The sequence below is a fragment of the Mobula hypostoma genome, chromosome 3 (assembly GCF_963921235.1).
Source record: "Mobula hypostoma chromosome 3, sMobHyp1.1, whole genome shotgun sequence".
Taxonomy (NCBI): domain Eukaryota; kingdom Metazoa; phylum Chordata; class Chondrichthyes; order Myliobatiformes; family Myliobatidae; genus Mobula; species Mobula hypostoma.
In genome coordinates, this window is record NC_086099.1 from 2504541 (window position 1) to 2528619 (window position 24079).

Sequence of the window (24079 nt, forward strand, 5' to 3'; positions counted from 1 at the left end):
GGGGCGGAGCAGAATTTGGGAAACTTGGACCAGCTGGGCACTGTGGTCAGCATGGACTCACAGCGCAGAACAGCCTGTGTCCAGGCTGTATTGCTCTGACGCTATCTGCAAAACACCGATTAGGCCACACTTGGAGAATGGCATGCACTTCCAGTCACTCCACAATGGGAAGGATGAGACTGGACAGGAGAGAGAGAGTCACCTGCGTGTTAGCTAGATTGGAGGGTTTTAAGTTATGGTGAGAGATTGGATAGACTGGGTTTGTTTTCACTGGAGTGACGGAGTCTAAGAGAGGACCTGACAGAGGTACATGAGATAGCTAGACTATCTTTTCACAAGGTTTAGGTTTAAGGAGAGAGGAAGGAGTTTTAAAAGAGGTTTTGAGGAATAAATTTTGTTTTTTCACAGAAGCACACTGCCAGCAGAGACGGTACAATCAGAAAGAAAGTCGGTATGTTTAAGAGGCACTTAAGTATCTGTCTAAGGATGTGGTCCCTAATGTAGACGAATGGGACGAATATAGATGAGCAGAAAGGTGCGGAGAAATGTCTGATTCTGTGTTGTACAACTATGACAAAACACTGAGGAATGTATCAACTGCAGAGAGAGAAATAGAGCTAAGGCCAATAACCTTTCCCAAATTATAGTTAAAAATGCAGCAAACATGCTTGTACAGGCTTAGGACAGAAAATCAGGTAGGCTGTCTACACTACAATCACAAGCATGCCTCAGATGGAGTACTGTGTACGGTTCTGACTCTCACACTTCGGCAAGCAACTGAGGCTCCAGGAGTGACCTACAAGGGACGTTGCCAGATCAGGATAGAGACAAGAAAAACTGACCAGGCTGGGCTTACCTTTATTGGGTAAACTTAATTGAGATGTAGAAGGGGCCAGGACTGGGTAAAAGGAAAACCGTCCTTTCAAAGAGGTCAACAGCTAGAGGACAGAGTTCAAAGTTCAAAGTAAGTTTTATTATCAAAATACAGATATGTCACCATATATAACCCTAAGATTAATTTTCCTGTGGGCATACTCAGCAAATCTATAAGAAAATAATAACCATAACAGGATCAATGAAAGATCAACCAGAGTGCAGAAGACAACAAACTGCAATGCAAATATAAACAATAACGATAATGAGAACATGAGATAATGTGCGAAAGAGCCCTTAAAGTGAGATCACTGGTTGTGGGAACATTTCAGTGATGGGGCAAGTGAGTGTAGTTATCCCCTTTGTCCAAGAGCCTGATGTTTGAGGAGCAATAACAGTTCTTGAACCTGGTGGTGCAGGTCCTGAGGCTCTTGTACCTCCAACCTGATGGCGGCAAGAAGGGGGCATGGTGTGGTTAACGTTTCATGTTCCATGGTGTGGTTAACACTTCATGTTCCATGGTGTGGTTAACGTTTCATGTTCCATGGTGTGGTTAACACTTCATGTTCCATGGTGTGGTTAACGTTTCATGTTCCATGGTGTGGTCAACACTTCATGTTCCATGGTGTGGTTAACGTTTCATGTTCCATGGTGTGGTTAACGTTTCATGTTCCATGGTGTGGTCAACACTTCACGTTCCATGGTGTGGCTAACGTTTCATGTTCCATGGTGTGGTTAACACTTCATGTTTCATGGTGTGGTTAACGTTTCATGTTCCATGGTGTGGTTAACACTTCATGTTCCATGGTGTGGTTAACGTTTCATGTTCCATGGTGTGGTTAACACTTCATGTTCCATGGTGTGGTTAACGTTTCACGTTCCATGGTGTGGTTAACACTTCATGTTCCATGGTGTGGTTAACGTTTCATGTTCCATGGTGTGGTTAACGTTTCACGTTCCATGGTGTGGTTAACACTTCACGTTCCATGGTGTGATTAACGTTTCATGTTCCATGGTGTGGTTAACGTTTCATGTTCCATGGTGTGGTTAACGTTTCACGTTCCATGGTGTGGTTAACACTTCATGTTCCATGGTGTGATTAACGTTTCATGTTCCATGGTGTGGTTAACGTTTCATGTTCCATGGTGTGGTTAACGCTTCATGTTCCATGGTGTGGTTAACGTTTCATGTTTCATGGTGTGGTTAACATTTCACATAGATGTGCTCAATGGTTGGGAGGGTTTCACCCGTGATGTAACGTTTCACGTTTCATGGTGTGGTTAACACTTCATGTTCCATGGTGTTGTTAATGTTTCATGTTTCATGGTGTGGTTAACACTTCATGTTCCATGGTGTGGTTAACACTTAATGTTCCATGGTGTGGTTAACGTTTTATGTTCCATGGTGTTGTTAATGTTTCATGGTGTGGTTAACATTTCACATAGGTGTGCTCAATGGTTGGGAGGGTTTCACCCGTGATGTACTGAGCCAAATCCACTACCTTTTGAATAATTTTCCATTCAAAGGAATTGGTGTTTCCATACCAGGCTGTGATGCAGCCAGTCAATACACTCTCTACTGCACATCTATAGAAGTTTAATTCTCTACAGTCTTGCGGTTTATAGATTGTGGAAAAAACATTTCACTCAGTGGACCGGGGACCTGGAATTCATCCAGTCACTTCTGTGCCTAGCATCAGTGTATGGACATACAGTACAATAAATCTACAGAAAATATACAAGCTATCTTACATTTATATTTATATAGTTATTGTCTTCTTTATCTTATTGTGTGTTTTTGTGTTGTAGTGGATCCAGAGTAGCAATTATTTTGTTCTCCTTTACAAGAAAATGACATTAAACAACCTTGAGAATTGAACAGCCTGACAGCATGGACTCATAAACCCTCACAACTCGAAAGGTACTTGGTTGAGTGCCTGTAAATCTGTAACGTTCAGGTGTATAGAAGAGTGACGGGAAAGGTAGCCACTATGACTATGAATGTTGCTCTCCTATGCCATACATTTTTTCTATTAATTCTATAAAGTTGAATTGATTAGACCAGCCCATTTATTAAAGGGAATATCAGGTTTAAAGGGCCTTTGGACTATTGCTAATTTCCTCACTTTTTCCACCAGTTTATCGGTGAGACTGATGGCAGAGGAACCGTGTGGCCTCAGTTGTAGCACAGACGAGGCATCGTGCCATAGGGCCGCCTGTTGCAGCCGCCCAGGAGGTGGCGCAGCCTGGCATCCATGTTGGATCGGGGGCAGGTAGCTCCCATCGGAGCTGTCTTCCAGTGTTTGTACGGAGGAAGACAAGCTGGATGGAGTTCGTACAGAGGAAGACAAGCCGGATGGTGTTTGGAGGAAGACAAGATGGATGGTGTTTGGAGGAAGACAAGATGGATGGTGTTTGGAGGAAGACAAGCTGGATGGAGTTCGTACGGAGGAAGACAAGCCGGATGGTGTTTGGAGGAAGACAAGATGGATGGTGTTTGGAGGAAGACAAGATGGATGGTGTTTGGAGGAAGACAAGATGGATGGTGTTTGGAGGAAGATAAGATGGATGGAGTTCGTACGGAGGAAGACAAGCTGGATGGTGTTTGGAGGAAGACAAGGTGGATGGTGTTTGGAGGAAGACAAGGTGGATGGTGTTTGGAGGAAGACAAGATGGATGGTGTTTGGAGGAAGACAAGATGGATGGAGTTCGTACGGAGGAAGACACGCTGGATGGTGTTTGGAGGAAGACAAGGTGGATGGTGTTTGGAGGAAGACGATGGATGGTGTTTGGAGGAAGACAAGATGGATGGTGTTTGGAGGAAGACAAGATGGATGGTGTTTGGAGGAAGACGATGGATGGTGTTTGTACGGAGAAAGACAAGATGGATGGCGTTCGTACGGAGGAAGACAAGCTGGATTGTGCTTGTGCGCACTACTGCGGGCTTATTCTTGACGACAACATCCATCTACAGAACACCTCACTCAGGGGCAGACTGCAGTACGTTAAGTTTGCGAGACTGTATATTTACCACCTTCTTATATGTGTTATATATGCCTTATGCTGTGTATGACTATTGCTACTGTGTTTTGCATCTTGGCTCTGAAGAAACACTGTTTCATTTGGTGGTATTCATGGGCATTCATGAATGCTTGAATGATAATTAAACTTGAACTTTAGAGGAGAGAACAGTTTGTGTCTCAGGTCCAGAAGCAGATAGAAGAACTTTCCCTGATTCTGGAGGAAGGTAATTGATCCAAAACCAAACCTCTAGCATTCATTTTTCATTTCGGTTTCCACTGTTGTGTGTGTTTTCACACTGTTTAATACATTTAACATAACAGTATTACAAGTGATGTTGGTGGACTGCAGTAGCCGTAAGAGAGTCAAATAAAATCAGAGTTAAAGATTGCTTACCATCTTCATTCCTGTGAGAAAGGGCTCTGAGGTAGAGTTGGCAGCACCTGCAGAAGGGGGCGTCGGTGGCACCTTCTCACGAATCCCAAATGTTGTAAAGAGACAGGCAATCACTGCTGGTACTATGTAGACTCCCAGCTGCAAAGGAAGACATTGGGAAATTTCTCACCTGGAACATGACTGCATGCACTCCAAATTAAAATGTTCAAGGGAGTAACTATCTGAATGTCCTTACCAGCATGGGCATTGAAGATGGTTCGTTCATCAATAGAGGAGAAAGGATGTTGGCAAACAGAATACCCAACGGATTGGCTAGATTGTCGGGAAGAAACCAAATTGCCAAATAATTGTACAAGATAGTTACCACCTCAAGTCAATTTATTCTTCATTATTAGCAGAAAGTTTATATTTGGAGATTTTATCCACTAAATCAAGCATTAATCTAACTAAATCAATGACTTATTCCCATGAAAGAGAAAGAAAAGCCACTTAAAAGGTAAATTATTCATTTAAAAACAGTTCTTGTGGAATACATTTACATAGAAGCACCATTCAGTGCGAGACGTTGCTAATACTCACTCAGGAATCACAAGCTCTCAGTCTCACACTGCTTAAGGTCAGCAGGAAACTCCATTTACTTTATGCAGTTGTGGTTCTGACCAAAGATTCGAGAAAGCCAACCTTTGGTCAGAACCATGACTGCAAAGATTAGGGCTCCACAGTAGTATAACTGTTAGCGCAACCTATTATAGGTCAGGGTGTTGAAGTTCAGAATTGATGTCATTCAATTCTGAGTTCAATTTGTGGAATTTAAGGTGGAGACTGATAGGTTCTTGACTGGACATGGCATCAAAGGTTACAGGGAGAAAGCTGGGGAGGGGAGAAAGGATCAGAATGATTGAATGGCGGAGCAGACTCGATGGGCAAAATGGCCTAATTCTGCTCCTATGTCTTATGGTCTTCTGCAAGGAGTCTGTACGTCCTCCCCTGGAATGTCTGGGTTTTCTTCCAGTGTCGAGCTTGCTCCACACTCCAAAGGCTAGTAGGTTAATGGGTCATTATCACTTGCCCTGTGATGAGGCTGGGGTTAAATTAGGGGTTGCTGGCAGCTCGGCTTGAAGGGCCAGAAGGACCTGTTCTCTAAATAAAAACAGCAACATTAGGGGTCAAATTCCACTCGAAGGCTGAAAGCAAGGAAAAAGTTGGAGAAGCTGGCTGGCAAGGCAAGTTTGTAATTTTTACTCCCCTGGTACCATTAGAAAATGCTCAGACATAATCACTGGGTTTTCAAAGCTTTGACAACCTCCTTGCTCTCAGTCACCCCAATAAAACCAAGGATCAGAGGGGCTATTATCACACACTAATGGAACCGGAAGCTGTTTGGCTAATCATTGCCCTCAGTGGAATATAGAATGGGAACCACCAGTGTGTTTTTTATTTATTGAAAGCTGGATTGGTGTTCAACTCCACCAGACTTGGCTGTGGGAGGAGGACAGCTAGCAATGGTGTGAGCAACCCCATCCCATAAAAACCCAAAACTAGAGGGAAAACCAGCAGAAGCTCCAAAGACGTCATCCCTGGGAAAGGAAAGGTACACCAAGAAAATAGGCTACACCTGGAGATAACTTGACAGACTGGCCCATGACACAGGATTCTGGCGAACCGCTGTCAGCGGCCTATGCCCCAGTAGAGGAGGTGGGCTTAAGTCAGTATTCATTTTAATGCAAGCTACTCACCCATCGATGAAATCATGTTTGCTGTAGCTCTCTGTTGCTCTGGAAACCAAAGAGCTGCCAGCTTTGTTGGAGCAAAAAGGACGAGAGGCTGTGCAAATGCTCCGAAAGTCTGACCGAGCAACAAGAGTGGAAATTTCCAGCTGTCTTTGGGTACGAAGAACGCAACGCTCAGCAACTGCACTACGCAGCCAGTCAGGTTCAGCCAAGAGCTCAGGATCAACTGCAGGGCAGAAGATGAGAAACGATTATTCAGGTTCACCTACTGTCTTTACGTCCATATACAGTGGATTCTGGTTAATTGGGCCATCGGTTAATCGGGGCAGCTGCTTATTTGAGACAACTCTGAAAGAACAAAAACTAAAACAAGGAAATCGCTGGGATTCCCTTTGTTTATTTGGGACACTCTGTTGCTTAGTTGGGACAGAAGATTGTTGCTGAACAGTTTCTAAGTAGCGTCAGTAACGTACAGTTGTGTGGCCATAAGGCATTACACCGTGCTTAGCGCGAGCAATTTTTGAACAGCATCCATTGTGTGTCTCTGTGTTCAAAAAGCAGCGATTTTTGTCACCGATCATTGGCGAGAGAGAAACAATAAGACAATTCAGAGCTGTTTTGCTCATCGTGGTTCAACCATTATACAAAGTAGTGTTATATTTGTTCTGTGCTTCATTTAAATACATAATTTGTTACTTAAACTACTGTTTAACTGTTTTTAAAATACCTTTTCAACTATTTCCATTAAACTTCAGCTAATTGAGGCAGCTAGTTAATTAGGCCAAAATGTACTGGACCTGATATGTCCCACTTAACCAGAATCCAATATATATTGGAAAACTTCTTCAGCAAATTGAATGAAATCTGATATCTGTATTGGTGTTAGTATTTTTTAAGTTAACTCGGTCATGTTGACTCTGTGGAAAGGTGCTACTGTGAATTTTATGGTTATACAGAAGTACAATCATGTTGATGACTCTGTGGAAAGATGCTACTAGAAATTTTATAGTCAGAGAGAATTAACAGGCCCTTCTGCCCATCTAGTCCATATGGAAACAACGTAAACTGCCTACTCCCATGGAACTGCACCCAGACCAAAGCCCTCCATACCTCCAGCATCCATGTACCTATCCAAACTTCACTTAAATGTTGAAATCGAGTTTGCATGTATCACATGCTGGCAGTTTGTTTCACACTCTTACAACAAGCTGAGTGAAGATGTTTCCCCTCATGTTCCCCTTAAACTTTTCACCTTTCACCCTTAACTCGTGACCTCCAGTTGTCGTCCCACCCAACCTCAGAAGGAAAAAGCCTGCTTGCATTTGCCCTACTTTACCTCTCATAATTTTGTAAACCTTTGTCAAACCTCCTTTCAATATTCTACAATCTAGGGAATAAAGTCCTAACTTACTCAATCTTTCCCTTTAACTCAGGTCCCCCAGTCCCGGCAACATCCTTGTAAATTTTCTCTGTACTCTTTCAAACTTACTTGCATCTTTCCTGTAGGTAGGTGACCAAAACTGTACAGAATATTCCAAAATAGGCCTCAACAACATCTTATACAACTTCAACATAACATTCCTGCAAGTCTGCGCAGGCGTGTGACATCAGCCAGTAGAGTGGGAAAAGCTAAAAAAAAAAGGCAAGGAATCTTCAGCGGTTTTAGATTCGAAGCAAGAAGGCTGCGAGTGGAAGGGCTAAGGATTTCCGGAGAGAAGGCATTTTACTACTCGGGGTAAAGAGAGGCAAGACTGCGTGAGCGTGTGATGTCAACCAGTAGAGTGGGATAAGCTCAAAAAGAAGACTGCCATAGCCAGCGAGCAGTGGAGTGAGAGGGTAGCAGAGTGAATGGGCTTTGGCTCAACAGCCTTAGGCAGTAATAGGACGAGGCGAGGTAGGTTTACCTGTGTTAATTGTGGAAAGGAAGTATGTGCGTGAGGCCGGTGTTCTGTGTTTGGTGTCCGATGTGGGAAGTCCCGCAGTCTCCCAGCCTCCCGGATGGCCATATCTGCACCCGGTGCGTCGAGCTGCAGCTCCTAAGGGACCGAGTTAGGGAACTGGAGATGCAGCTCGATGACCTTCGTCTGGTCAGGGAGAGTGAGGAGGTGATAGAAAGGAATTATAGGCAGGTGGTCACACCAGGGCCACGGGAGACAGACAAGTGGGTAACAGTCAGGGAAGGGAAGGGGAAGAGTCAGGTACTAGAGAGTACCCCTGCACAATAAGTACTCCTGTCTGAGTACTGTTGGGAGGGATGGCTTACCTGGGGGAAGCAACAGTGGCCGCACCTCTGGCACAGAGTCTGGCCCTGTGGCTCAGAAGGGTAGGGAAAGGAAGAGGATGGCAGTAGTGACAGGGGACTCGATAGTTCAGGGGTCAGACAGGCGATTCTGTGGACGCAGGAAAGAAACTCGGATGGTAGTTTGCCTCCCAGGTGCCAGGGTCCAGGATATTTCTGATCATGTCCACGATATCCTGAAGTGGGAAGGTAAACAGAGGTCGTGGTACATATTAGTACCAATGACATAGGTAGGAAAAGGGAAGAGGTCCTGAAAACAGACTACAGGGAGTTATGAAGGAAGTTGAGAAGCAGGACCGCAAAGGTAGTAATCTCGGGATTACTGCCTGTGCCACGTGACAGTGAGTATAGGAATAGAGTGAGGTGGAGGATAAATGCGTGGCTGAGGGATTGGAGCAGGGGTCAGGGATTCAGATTTCTGGATCACTGGGACCTCTTTTGCGGCAGGTGTGACCTGTCGAAAAAGGACTGGTTACACTTGAATCCGAGGGGGACCAATATCCTGGGGGGGAGGTTTGCTAAGGCTACTGGGGAGAGTTTAAACTAGAATTGTTGGGGCGTGGGAACTGACCTGAAGAGACTGGGGAAGAGGAGGTTGGCTCACAGAGAAAACTTGGAGACAGTATGTGAGGGAGGATAGGCAGGTGATAGAGAAGGGACAGACTCAGACTGACGGTTTGAGATATCTCTATTTTAACGCAAGGAGTATTGTGAACAAAGCGGATGAGCTTAGAGCGTGGATCAGTAGTTGGAGATACGATGTGGTGGCCATTACAGAGACTTGGATGGCTCAGGGACAGGAATGGTTACTTCAAGTGTCAGGTTTTAGATGATTCAGAAAGGACAGGGAGGGAGGCAAAAGAGGTGGGGGCATGGCACTGTTGATCAGAGATAGAGTCACGGCCACAGAAAAGGTGGACGACATGGAGGGATTGTCTACGATGTCTCTGTGGATGGAGGTTAGGAACAGGAAGGGGTCAATAACTCTACTGGGTGTTTTTTATAGACTGTTCAATAGTAACAGGGATATCGAGGAGCAGATAGGGAAACAGATCCTGGAAAGTTGTAATAATAAGAGTTGTTGTGGTGGGAGATCTTAATTTCCTAAATATCGATTGGCATCTCCCTAGAGCAAGGGGTTTAGATGGGGTGGAGATTGTTAGTTGTGTTCAGGATTGTTTCTTGACACAATATGTAGATAAGCCTGAAAGAGGAGAGGCTGTACTTGATTTGGTATTGGAAAATGAACCTGGTCAGGTGTCAGATCTCTCAATGGGAGAGCATTTTGGAGATGGTGATCATAATTCTATCTCCTTTACAATACCACTGGAGAGAGATGGGAACAGACAAGTTAGAAAAGCGTTTAATTGGAGTAAGGGGAATTATGAGGCAGGAAAGTGGAAGCTTAAATTGGAAACAGATGTTCTCAGGGAAAAGTGTGGAAGAAATGTGGCAGATGTTCAGGGGATATTTGTGTGGAGTTCTGCACAGGTACGTTCCAATGAGACAGGGAAGTTATGGTAGGGTACAGGAACCGTGGTGTACAAAGGCTGTGGTAAATCTAGTCAAGAAGAAAAGAAAAGCTTACAAAAGGTTCAGAGAGCTAGGTAATGTTAGAGTTCTAGAAGATTATAAGGCTAACAGGAAGGAGCTTAAGAAGGAAATTAGGAGAGCCAGAAGGGGCCATGAGAAGGCCTTGGTGAGCAGGATTAAAGAAAACCCCAAGGCATTCTACAAATATGTGAAGAGCAAGAGGATAAGACGTGAAAGAATAGGACCTATCAAGTGTGACAGTGGAAAAGTGTGTATGGAACCAGAGGAAATAGCAGAGGTACTTAATGAATACTTTACTTCAGTATTCACTATGGAAAAGGATCTTGGGATTGTAGTGATGACTTGCAGCAGACTGAAAAGCTTGAGCATGTAGATATTAAGGAAGGGGATGTGCTGGAGCTTTTGGAAAGCATCAAGTTGGATAAGTCGCCGGGACCAGATGAGATGTACCCCAGGCTACTGTGGGAGGCGAGGGAGAAGATCGCTGAGCCTCTGGCGATGATCTTTGCATCATCAATGGGGATGGGGGAGGTTCCAGAGGACTGGAGGGTTGCGGATATTGTTCTCTTATTCAAGAAAGGGAGGATAGCCCAGGAAATTATAGGCCAGTGAGTCTGACTTCAGTGGTTGGTAAGTTGATGGAGAAGATCCTGAGAGGCAGGTTTTATGAACATTTGGAGAGGTATAATATGATTAGGAATCACAGCATTGCTTTGTCAAGGGCAGGTCGTGCCTTACGAGCCTGATTGAATTTTTTGCGGATGTGACTAAACACATTGATGAAGGAAGAGCAGTAGATGTAGTTCATATGGATTTCAGCAAGGCACTTGATAAGGTACCCCATGCAAGGATTATCGAGAAAGTAAAGAGGCAAGGGATCCAAGGGGACATTGCTTTGTGGATCCAGAACTGGCTTACCCACAGAAGGCAAAGAGTGGTTGTAGACGGGTCATATTCTGCACAGAGGTCGGTGACCAGTGGTGTGCCTCAGGGATCTGTTCTGGGACCCTTACTCTTCGTGATTTTTAGAAATGACCTGAGTGAGGAAGTGGAGGGATAGGTTAATGCTGGTGACACAAAGGTTGGGGGTGTTGTGGATAGTGTAGAGGGCTGTCAGAATTGCAGCGGGACATTGATAGGATGCAAAACTGGGCTGAGAAGTGGCAGATAGAGTTCAAGCCAGATCAGAGTGAAGTGGTTCATTTTGGTAGGTCAAATATGATGGCAGAATACAGTATCAATGGTAAAACCCTTGGCAGTGTGGAGGATCAGAGGGATCTTGGGGTCCGAGTCCATAGGATGCTCAAAGCAGCTGTGCAGGTTGACTCTGTGGTTTAGAAGGCATACGGTGTATTGGTCTTCATCAATCGTAGAATTGAATTTAGGAGTCGAGAGGTAATGTTACAGCTATATAGGACCCCAGTCAGACCCCACTTGGAGTACTGTGCTCAGTTCCGGTCACCTCACTACAGGAAGGACGTGGAAACCATGGAAAGAGTGCAGAGGAGATTTACAAGGATATTGCCTGGATTGGGGAGCATGCCTTATGAGAATAGGTTGAGTGAACTCGGCCTTTTCTCCTTGGGGCGATGGAGGATGAGAGGTGACCTGATAGATGTGTACAAGATGAGAGGCATTGATCGTGTGGATAGTCAGAGGCTTTTTACCAGGGCTGAAATGGTTGCCACAAGAGAACACAGGTTTAAGGTGCGTGGGAGTAGGTACAGAGGAGATGTCGGGGTAAGTTTTTTTTTATTAAACGCAGAGAGTTGAGAGTGCGTGGAATGGGCTGCCGACAACGATGGTGGAGGCGGATACGATAGGGTCTTTTAAGAGACATTTGGATAGGTGCGTGGAGCTTAGAAAAATAGAGGGCTATGGGTAACCCTGGTAATTTCTTTTTTTTTGTAATATATTTTTTATTGAAGTTCATCATCAAACAAACATTTCCATAAGATGTATTTCAGATATTCTACATATATATCATTTAATCATATTTGCCACAAATTTCCACATAATGTTTATCTGAGGTATACACCTATAGAAAGGAGAGGAAAGAAAGACCAGGCAAAAGGAGAAAACTATGTACATAGCAGGGAGTGATCTTTTTTTTTAACAACATATTCATTGTCTTGTGAGAATAAAATCAGGCCTACGAGGTGTTATGTAGTTAAAACATTTTTCCCAATATGAATCAAATTGTTCCAACTTATGATTAACAGATGCTGTTATCTTCTCCATTTTGTAAATGTCCATTGTAATTTCCATCCATACATTTAAAGTTGGGCTCTCCTGTGACAACCATTTCCTGGTAAGAGTCCTTTTACCGGCCACCAGCAGTATATTTATTAAATATTTATCTCTTTTCAACCATTCTTGAGGTATATACCCAAAATATATGGTCTTACTCTCTAAGGGTATTTCACATTTAAAGATGTCTTGTAGGGCATTATGTATCCCACTCCAATAGTCTTTGATAACGGGGCATTCCCAGAAAATATGATAATGGTTTGCATTTTGATTTCCACAATTTCTTCAGCAAACAGGGAGGTTACTATCATAATGGGATTTCTGAGAGGGTGTAGTAAAATATCTTATCAAGTTTTTCCATCCAAACTCCCTCCATTTCTGTGAACTGGTACACTTCCATTGATACCTCCATATTATTGTCCATTCTCCCTCAGATATTATTATCCCTCCTTCCTTCTCCCATTTTGTTTTAATGTATGAAGTCGAATGCGTTTTAAGACTTGACAAGCCCTTATACACGCTTGAAATGATTCTACTACTGTTATCTGAATTATATGCTTTTCTAAATAGCTTCCTTGCCTTGGTTACATTTTTAACCCTCCTATTAACATACTGTTGCATCTGTAGATATTGATAAAAGTCTTGTTTTTCTAGTAAGTGTTTCTCTTTAAGCATTTCAAAACTGAACAGTGTTCCTTCTTTCATTATATTGCAAATAGCTGTTATTCCTTTAGCTGTCCAGTCCTTAAATCTAGCATCCAGTTTATTCAGCGTAAAATCTGAGTCATAGGCACACCATTTAAGAATTGCAATGCCTCTCTCTAGTTTATATTCTTTTATAATAGTTTTCCGTATTTTAAGAGTCCATTTCACCCACGGGTTGTCAATATTATTTGTGTAACTTTGTAGGTTGTTATCAGCCTAAATTGCCTGTATGGGGATAGAAAGTATCCTGTCCTCAATGTTTTTCCATTGAGCATCATACGATGGGTTGCACCAGCATATCACAGCTCTCAACTGTGCTGCAAAATAATCATCTCTAAGAGAAGGTAGGCCCCATCCCCCCTTTTCCTTGGCTAATTGCAAAGTTTTGAGATGAACTCTAGGCCTTTTACCTTGCCATATATACCTTGATAACATCTTGTTCCATTCATTGAATTGATTTTGGTTAATCTCTATTGGTAGGGTCTGAAAGAGATATAGTAGTCTGGGCAGTATATTCATTTTAATAGATTCAATCCTTGAACTGAGACCAAGAAAAGGAATTAGGTTCCATCTTGTTACATCTTCCCTAATTTTTTTATATATAGGCTGATAATTGCATTCTGATAACTTTGACACATCTTTTGGCATAATGATGCCCAAATATTTGAAAGACTCTGTTTTCCATGCCCAGGGATATCTACTTTCAATTTCTCTTGGTGGGCTATAGTTAAATGAAAGTAATTGTGTTTTATCTATGTTGATCCTGTATCCTGATAATTGAACATATTGTTCAAAGGATTGCATCAAGTTAGGTAAAGGTTGCCCAAGATAGATCAAAATGTCATCCACGTAACAGGCCAATTTATACTCTGTCCCTTTAATAGTAATTCCCCTGATATCTTCATTTTGTGAGATGCATTGAGCTAATGGTTCCAGATATAATGCGAAGAGTAGCGGTGACCATGCACATCCCTGTCTCGTACCCCTTTCTAGGGTAAAACTATTAGATAAATATCCATTGATTTTAACCCTGGCAGTAGGGTTGTCATATAGTGCCTGTATAGTTTTAATAATTGTGTCATGTAGACCTAATCTATGTAAAACTCTGTAAAGAAAATTCCAATTAACCGAATCAAGCGTCCACGCTTATCACTATTGCTTAGATTTTATTTTTTTGTGTATGATCCATAATGTGAAGTGTCCTTCGTATATTGTCTTGTGTTTGGCGTTGTTGTATAAAACCTGTCTGATCATTATGTAACAGTGTGGGTAGAAACTCTTCTAACCGTTTGGCCATGATGGAGGTAGATATTCTATAATCCACATTAAGCACAGATATTGGTCTAATTGACCCACATTCCATTTTATCCTTGCCTTCTTTCGGTATGGCTGAGATTATCTCCTCCTTCCAGCTGGGTGGCATTTGCGCCTTTCTTAGAGCCCAGTTCAGTGTGGGGAGTAAAACAGGAATTAACTCACTTCTAAACTCTTTATACCACTCTGCTGTATATCCATCTGATCCTGATGACTTGCTTAATTTAAGCCTACTAATTGCAGTGTTTAGTTCAACTTCAGTTATGTCAACAGTCATTGTTCTATTTTGCTCTTCACTTAAAGTGGGTAACTCTAGAGAATTCAGGAAAGTGTCAATTTGGGTTATGCTTCCCCCTGGAACTTTGGAATAGAGAGTTTTGTAAAACACTTCAAAAGCTTCTTGAATTTCACTTAGCTCACTTTTTATCATTTTTGTTCTTGGATCCCTAATTCTATGAATTGTATTTTTTGCTATTTTTTTCTTCAGTTTCCACGCCAGTATAAACATAGACTTAGATCCACTTTCATAATGTCTCTGTTTCCTGATATCTTGCGTAGCCAAACTATTAATTTCATTCCAAATTTTTAAAATTTCCTCCAATGTATCCTGTGCCAAATTCAATTTCTTTTTTTCCAGTTCCTTCAGCCTATTTTGTAATTCCTCTAATGTTTTATTCCTTTTTTTTTCTTATATGAAGACGTTGCTATAATTTTCCCTCTTAAGACAGCCTTCAGAGTATCCCATAGAATGGGAGGTGAAACCTCTCCATTATCATTCAATTCTAAGTAAAGACCAATTTCTTTTTTAATTTGTTCCTTAAAGTAGGGATCATTGAGCAGACTTGAATTTAGTTTCCAAATAGTATTCTTTGGTTGTAGGTCAAAATCAACAGATAAATATATATTCACATCTCTTGTCCCAATTCCACAGCTGTTTAATTTTGTCTTTTCCAAATGTCATGAAATAGTCTGTTCTTGTACATACGGAATGGGGGGGGGGCAGAATAATGAGTGTAATCCCTCCTGTCGGGGAAAAGGTCCCTCCATATATCAATGAGACCAACGTCCTCAAAAAGAGTGTGTTAACTTTCTTATGTAAGGACTTCGTTTCATAGGTTTTTCTATTGGAAGAGTCTAACTTTGGTTGTAATTGTAAATTTAAGTCTCCCCCACATATCAGGAGACCTTCTGTTTCCGTTACCATAATATTAGTAATTTTCTGAAAGAAACTAGTATCACTTCCTGTGCATGTGTATATATTCAATAAAGTAACTGGATTTCCATCTATATTCCCCCTTACCAGAATACATCTGCCCTCCTTATCTCCCGTTTCGAATACTTTTTCAAAATTTAGCTTGCTTGAGATGAGAATAGCAACTCCTCTCCTATGTCTTGATTTATATGAGGATAAAAACAAATTAGTGAAACCCAAGCAACACACATCAAAGTTGCTGGTGAACGCAGCAGGCCAGGCAGCATCTCTAGGAAGAGGTACAGTCGACATTTCAGGCCGAGACCCTTCGTCAGGTCCTGTCGACTGTACCTCTTCCTAGAGATGCTGCCTGGCCTGCTGCGTTCACCAGCAACTTTGATGTGTGTTGCTTGAATTTCCAGCATCTGCAGAATTCCTGTTGTTTTAGTGAAACCCATTCTCTTTAGTTTTCCATGCTCATTATCACGTAAGTGAGTTTCCTGTAAATATACTACATGGGCTTCTCTTTTTTCATTTTGGATAGAATTTTACTGTGTTTGATTGGATTTAACACCCCATGGACATTCAAAGAAATGAATTTTACTTTGTCTTTAGCCATGTGTATTTATCTGTCAATATATCATTGAAATTAGCAGAATAAAACATAGTTGATCTACTCCCTGAACAAATAAGAACCAAGAAACGCGAATAATAAAAAAAAGGCAACAAAGGTGTGATTGCAAGGCTGGGGTCTCTAGTAGATGACCCTGGGTTGAGCTGGAGGAAACGTCTAGCCGTGGGGATAGCCTCTCCTCCCTGTGAGTTGGGGGCCCCCATTACAGTACCCAGAAAAGTAAGTGAACAAGTCTATGTCCATTATCAGAAAAGATTTCCCTGTGTATTCCTCCTATATATATATTCTCATTTAGGTGGGGGAGAAAGGAGTGAATGAATGAATAAAAAATATTGAGTAATATAAAATCCACATTATAATAAGTATTTCTTGAAATAGGTATAGCACCGTCTATTTTTGCTTCCGTTTATCTTACCAACACTTTTAAAGTTAGCAAACCTTATGGCTCTTCTGGAGGGGGTGAGGGCTGTCTTCGGAAAACTCAGTCTCTTCCTGATATTCTCTCTCCCTCCTCCCGTCCCCTGCTTTCTCGGTTCTCTTACTATTTCCCAAGCAGATCGGGATAACTGCTCAGCCAGACTTTCCCTCGGTTTGATCACACTGACAGACAGCCGTCTGTTCCTCATGTCTGTAGTCGCCTCTTCCACTGTCTGATACAGTTGCATGCCATCTTCATAAAACACCCGCAGTTTAGCAGGGTACGGAGTTTGGAATCTAATCTTTCCTTGCTTTAATACTCGCTTTACTGCAGAGTATTCTTTACGTTTCTGCAGGACCACCGGGGGTTAATCTTGATTGAAATATATTAATTTCCCGTCCAAAAACACCCTCTTCTTACCCCAGGCCCTTCAGAGAATCTCCGCCTTGGAATTGTAGCGAAGGAATCTAATTACTATTGAGTGTGGCTTATCTTCTCTGTCTCCAGTAGGCCTCAGGATGAGCGCACGATGCGCCCTCTCAGTCTCAAGCTCCAGAGTGGAGGGAGTCTCTAGCGCGTCCTGCGGCAACTTTCCCACAAACTCCATCGTAGACAAACCCTCTGCTCCTTCGGGAACATTGTATATCCTGATATTTTTCCATCGTGATCTTCCCTCCTGGTCAATCAGTTTACTTTCTTGTTGATTTAATATTTTTATCATCTTACTTAGTATCCATACAACGTCTTGCACGTGATCTTCCACCTTCTCAATTCAAGTCTCTGCCACCGCTATTTTCTGATTGATGTTGGCGAGTTTTGACTTTATATCATTAAGTTGCTGTTTTATATCTTTTTGGAATTCCCGTATCGCTTCCAGAATTTTTATCATATTTGCAGTTTCGCCTGAAGGAGGCCCATCGTCAGCCTCGTTAGCACGTGTTCGGGTAGGAGAGCCGCGCGTTATACCTCTCTCGTCCATCGACTCCGCAGTGATGCTTTTTTATAATCTCCATTCTTGCCCCCCTTGTCAATTCAGATATTTTCAAAAGATCTTATATTTGATGGATCAACAGGGCAATTTATGCGTTTTTCCGGAGGAGCTATTGATTTAAGCTGCCATTCTGGACAATGACGTCACCGGAACCTCAACCCTAGTAATTTCTAAGGTAAGGACATGTTTGGCACAACTTTGTGGGCCGAAGGCCCTGTATTTTGCTGTAGGTTTTCTATGTTTCTATTCCATCTCCTGGCCAATGTGCCAAAATCTTTCTTTATGACCTTCTCTGCCAGTGACACCACTCTGCCTCTGCCTGTGACACAATTATGAACCTGCATTCCCAGATCCCTTTGTTCTACCACACTCTCAGTGCCCTACTTTTCACTGTGGAAGAACTACCTTGGTTGGTCCTACCAAAGTGCAAACCCTCGCACTTGTCTGCATTAAATTCCATCTCCCATTTTTCAGCCCATTTTCCAACTGATGTAGATCCCTCTGCAAGCCATGATAGGCTTGGCAGACTCACCAGCTTATCATTTCCTGGTTTATTTTTAGAGCCTTTTTAAACAGCAGAACAACATTGACTATCCTCCAATCCTGGTACCTCACCTGTCGCTAAGGATAACTTAAATATCTCTGCTCGGGCCCTGGCAAATTCTGCACTTGCCTCTCGTAGGGTCCAAGGAAACACTATGCCAGGCTCTGGGGATTTATCCACTCTGATTTATCTCAGGACTGCAAGGACCTTTTCCTCACTAATCTGAACAGAGTCCATGAAGTGATGCTGTTGTCTCACTTGTATAGACTCTGTGTCCGTCTCCAGAGTAAATACAGACAGAGATCTCCCCGATCTCCTTTGACTCCACGCATGGATTACCATTCTGATCTTTCAGAGGACTAATTTTGTCCCTTGTAATCCTTTTGTTCTTAACATACCTGTCGAATCCCTTTGGATTCTCCTTCACCTTGTCTGCTGGAGCAACTTCATGCCTTCTTTTAGCCTTCCTGATTACCTCCTTAAGTGTTCTCTTGCATTTCTCGTACTCCACAAGCACCTGATTATCCCTCTTATGCACCTCCTTTTTTCTCTCTTAACCCCTCTTGAAAACCACATTTCATAACTCTTGTTATATTTTATTCTGATAGACATATACAAGTTTTGTACTCTCAAAATTTTGTTATTGAAAGCCTCCCGCTTTCCAAGTACACCTTTGTCAGAAAACAGCTGTCCCAATCCACACTTGCCAGATCATTTTCATTTCTGATGCCATCAAAATTGGCCTTTCTTCAATTTATAATCTCAACTGGCAGAGCAGATATGTCCTTTTGCATAGTTACTTTGAAACTAATGGCATCGTGGTCACTAGATGCAAAGTGTTGCCCTAAACAAACTTCTGGCAGATGTCCTGACTCATTCCTTAATAGCAGATCAAGTATTGCACACTCTCTTGTTGAGACTTCTATGTACTGATTAAGAAAACTTCCCTGAACACATTTCACAAACCCTATCCTATCTAGTTCTTTTACCATATGAGAGTAAATATGTGCAAAATTAAAATCACCTACTATAACAACCTTATGTTTCTTACAACAGTCTGCGATCTCCCTCCAAGTTTGTCCCTCTTGTCTATCTAATCCATGCCAAACTATTAACCAACCCCTGCGGAACCCCAAAGTCACTAGTCACTGGCAGCCAACCAGGAAAGGATCCTTTTATTTCCACTCACTGCCTCCTTCCAATCAGCCAATCTAACCATGTTAGTAACTTTCCTGTAATACCATGAGCTCTTAACTTGGTAAGCAGCCTCATGTGTGGCACTTTGACAAAGGCCTTCTGAAACTCCAAATATACAACATCCACTGCATCCCCTTTATCTATCCTACTTGTGATCTCCTCAAAGAATTCCAACAGGTTCATCAGGTAAGATTTTCCCTGAAGGAAAACATGCTGATTTTGTTCTACCTTCCTGTGTCACTGAGTACTCCATCATTTCATCATTAACAATTGACTCCAACATCTTCCCAATCACTGAGGTCAGGCTAACTGGGCTATAATTTCCTTTCTGCTGCCTTCCTCCTTTCTTAAAGAGTGGAGTGACATTTGCAATTTTCCAGTCCTCTGGCACCATGGAATGATTTTTGAAAGATCATTTCTAACGCCACCACAATCTCTAACACTATCTCTTTCAGAACCCAAGAGTGCAGTTCATCTGGTCCGGGTGGCTTATGTACCTTTAGATCGATCACCTTCAATATGTGGCAAACTGCTAGTGCCTTCCACAGTGAAGACTAATGCAAAATACTCATTTAGTTGATCAGCCATCTCCTTGTCCCTGTTATTATTTCTCCTGCCTCATTTTCTTGCGGTCCTATATCCACTATCATTTCTCTTTTATTTTTAACATACTTGAAAAAGCTTTTACTATCCACTCTGATGCTGTTTGCTAGCTTGCCTTCATATTTCATCTTTTCCCTTGATTCTTTTAGTTGCTTTCTGTAGGTTTTTAAAAGCTTCCCAATCCTTTATCTTACTGCTAATTTTTGCTTTGTTGTATGCCCTCTCCTTGGTCTTTATATTAGCTTTGACTTCTCTTGTCAGCCACAGTTGTACTATTTTGCCATTTGAGTCCATCTTCGTTTTTGAAATACATCTATCCTGCACCTTCCTCATTTTTCCCAGAAACTCATGCCATTGCTGCTCTGCTGTCAACCCTGCCAGCATCTCCTTCCAGTTTACTTTGGCCAACACTCTCTCTCATATCACTGTACGTTCCTTTACACCACTGAAATACTGCTATGTCAGACTTCCTCCCTACCAAATTTCAAGTCCTAACCTAAAGTCCTACAATGCACAAAGCCATGTTGACTATCCCTGTTGACTTCCTGCGGTCCTCTTGCTGACTTTCAAGTTTAATTATCTTTCAACCATGAATCTCGCCAAACCAAAGAATGTTCCTCTGGCGCCAAGGTGGGAAACATATCACCAATACCAAATAGCACATATGGTTACGATTTTAGAAACACAGTCACAAAGAAAATAAAGTAAAATATACATATAGCCCAAGTCCTTGAGTGGCTAACTGTAGATTGACCTGGTCCAGCTTGTTCTTCCACTGAGCTAACACCAGAGAGCTGTACAGAGAGGAGAGGCCAGCCCCCAACCCAACACAATTTCAGCATGCACAGCAGAGGCCACAGCTCTCTCCCCTGGGTGGCTGCAAAAGGTCAGTGCATCCAAGACAACGCTGTGGCCGAGGCCTAGTCGAGGCCTACTCCTCTACTTCCATTGACAGTTCATTCCACACTCCCTCCACCTTTTGAGTGGAGAGATTTCTCTTCATGGTCCCTTTAAACTTTTCAGTGGACAAAGCCTGCTTGCATTTACCCTATCGATACCCCTCAGTTTTGTATACCTACTCACATTCAACTTGTTTTTATCACTAATGGAAAAGGTCGGAGCACCAAAGCCGCACTGTGTGTGGCACAGGAGCAGAATGAGGCCATTTGAATTCTCTCCACCATTTTATCATGGCTGATCTATTTTCCTTCTCAACGCCATTCTCCTGCCTTCTGTCCATAACCATTCTCGCCCTGACTAATCAAGAACATATCAACCTCCGCTTTAAATATACCCAATGACTTGGCCTCCACAGCCACCTGTAGCAATGAATTCCACATATTCAGCACCCTCTGGCTAAAGATATTCCTCTTCATCTCCGTACTAAAGCCATGTCCCTCTTTGCTGCGTCTGTCCCCTTGGGACTTGCAATCCTCTACCATCCTCCCCACAATATCCAAGCCTTTTAACATTCGATAGAGTTCAATGAGCTTCCCCTCCCCCACCCCCCATCCTTCTGAATTCCAGTGAGTACAGGCCCAGAGCCATCAGTCACTCCTCACAGGATGAGCCTTTCATTCCTGGAATCGTTCTCGTGAGCCTCCGCTAAACCTTCTCCAATGTCAGACAACGGCCCCAGCACTGCTCACAATACTCCAAGTGAGGCCTCACCAATGCCACATAAAACCTCAGCACGACATCTTTGCTATTATATTCTAATTCTCTTGAAATGAATGCTGACATCACATTTGCCGTGCTGACCACCAACTCAAACTACAAATTAACCTTTAGGGAATTCTGCACGAGGACTCCCAAGTCCTTTTGCACCTTGGATTCCAAGAATTTTCTTGCTGTTTAGAAAATATTCTTTGCTTTTAACTCTTCTACCAAAGTGCATGATGATACTGTATTCCATTTGCCACTTCTCCATTCACAAGAATGATTCCAGGAATGAAAGGGTTACTGTATGAGGAACGTCTGGCAGCTCTTGGGCTGTATTCCCTGGAGTTCAGGAGAATGAGGGGGGATCTCATAGAAACATTCTGATCGTTAAAAGGCCTGAAAAGATTAGTTATGGCAAAGTTATTTCCCATGGTAGGAGATTCTAGGACAAGAGGGCACGACTTCAGGATTGAAGGACGTCCATTTAGAACAGAGATGCGGAGAAATTACTTTAGTCAGAGGGTGGTAAATCTGTGGAATTTGTTGTCACGAGTGGCTGTGGAGGCCAAGTCATTGGGTGTATTTAAGGTACAAAAAGATAAGTTCTTGATTGGTCAGGGCATCAAAGGGTATGGAGCGTGGCCAACTGGTTAAGGCGTCGGTCTAGTGATCTGAAGGTCGCTAGTTCGAGCCTCAGCTGAGGCAGCATGTTGTGTCCTTGAGCAAGGCACTTAACCACACATTGCTCTGCAACGACATCGGTGCCAAGCTATCGGCCCTAGTGCCCTTCCCTTGGACAACATCAGTGGCGTGGAGAGAGGAGACTTGCAGCATGGGCAACTGACGGTCTTCCATCCAACCTTGCCCAGGCCTGTACCCTGGAATCCTTCCAAGGCGCAAAGCCATGGTCTCATGAGACTAACGGATGCCTATACAAAGGTACAGAAGGGAAGAAGGGAAGACTGGGAGAATTGGATCAGCCCATGATTGAATGGCAGAGCAGACTCGATGGGCTGAATGGCCTACTTCTGCTCCTATACCTTATGGTCTTATTGGTCCATTCTTCTAATCCTTCTGCAGCGTCTACTTCAACACTACCCGTACTTTCACCTATCTTTATATTGTCCACAAACTTGGCCATAAAGCCATCAATTCAGTCATCAAAATTATTGACATACAATGTAAAAAGCAGTCCCCACACAGGGCCTTGTGGAACACCACTAGTCACCAGCAGCCAGTCAGAAAAGGCTCCCTTTATACCCACTCTTTGCCTCCTGCCAATCAACCAATGCCTAATCCATGCAAGTATCTTTCCTATAATTCCATGAATTCCATGAATTCATTCCTGGAATTGTTCTCATGAGCCTCCGTGGAACCCTCTCCAACGTCAGCACATCCTTTCTTAGACAAGGGCCCCAAATCTGCTCACAATACTCCAAGTAAGGCCTCACCAGTGCCATATAAAACCTCAACCTCACCTATAATTATCTTGTTAAGTAGCGTCATATGTGGCAACTTGTCAAAGGCCTTCTGACAATCCAAGCACGCAACACCCACCAATTATCCTTTGTCTGCCTTGCTTGTTATTTCCTCAAAAAATTCCAACAGATTTGTCAGGCAAGATTTTCCCTCAAAGAAACCACGCTGACTATGGCCTATTTTATCATGCGCCTCCAAATACCCCAAAACCTCATCCTGAACAATCAACTCCAGCATATTCCCAACCACTGAGATTAGGCCAGCTGCCTTATAATTTTATTTATTCTGTCTTCATCCCTTCTTGAAGAGTGGAGTAACATTGCAATTTTTCAGCTGTCTGGAACCATTCCAGAACCTAGTGTTTCTTGAAAGACCATTACTAATGCCTGCACAATCTCTTCAGCTAACTCCTTCAGAACCCTCAGGTGCAGTCCATCTAGTCCAAGTGACTTCTCTACCTTCAGGCCTTTCGGCTCCCCAACCACCTTCTCCCCAGTAATAGCAACTGCACTCACTTCTGCCCTTAATACCCTCAAACTGGCAAACCACTAGTGTCTTCCATAGTGAAGACTAATGCAAAGTACTTCTTCTATTCATTCCCCATTTCTTTGTCCCCCATTGCTACCTCTCTAGTATCATTTTCCAGTAGACCAATATCTACTCTTGCCTTTCTTTTACTCTTTATGTAACTGAAAAAAACTTTTGGTATCCTCTTTGATATTGTTGGGAAGCTTACTTCCATATTTCACCTTTCCCCCTTTGTTCCGTTGCCTTGTGTTGGTACGCCAGTTCCAGCCATCCAGTGGACTCCTATCACCATCAGGTTTTCGCATCCAGTTACCTTGCTCACCTGGGACCCCATGTACCTTAACCTCCTGGGCCGACCCACCAGCACAAACACACTGAATGGGTCAGGGTGGCATCTTGGTGGAGTACTGAAGGAGTATCATGCATCACAGAGCAGGTTCTAAAGCAAGGATCTGCGTGATCACCTATACCATCCTGACCTTTTCACCATGCACCAAAATAAATCATTATCTCACTATATCCATAATACTTTATTGACAGGAAAAAGACACTGTTTTATTTCTGATTTGCCTCTTCATTTAACCCTTTCCTGTACTTTGAGTGAGTTTGAATTGGGACCATGTGCGTGACTGAGGTTAACAGTGTAACAGTGAAGGGAAAAAAGTGGATATTTATTCATTAAACAAAATA

At 42.8% G+C, this 24079-nt stretch overlaps 1 protein-coding gene across 1 annotated transcript in view; it reads right to left on the bottom strand.

Annotated features, from left to right (window-relative positions):
* LOC134343815 (solute carrier family 49 member A3-like) overlaps positions 1-24079 on the bottom strand; it is an 85386-nt gene that overhangs the window by 37368 nt on the left and 23939 nt on the right. Inside the window, exons 3-5 of the mRNA XM_063042564.1 lie at positions 6026-6245; positions 4525-4601; positions 4290-4427 (exon numbers count right to left, since the gene is read on the bottom strand). Coding sequence (XP_062898634.1) covers positions 4290-4427; positions 4525-4601; positions 6026-6245 — 435 coding nt within the window. The remainder of the gene's footprint in view (positions 1-4289; positions 4428-4524; positions 4602-6025; positions 6246-24079) is intronic.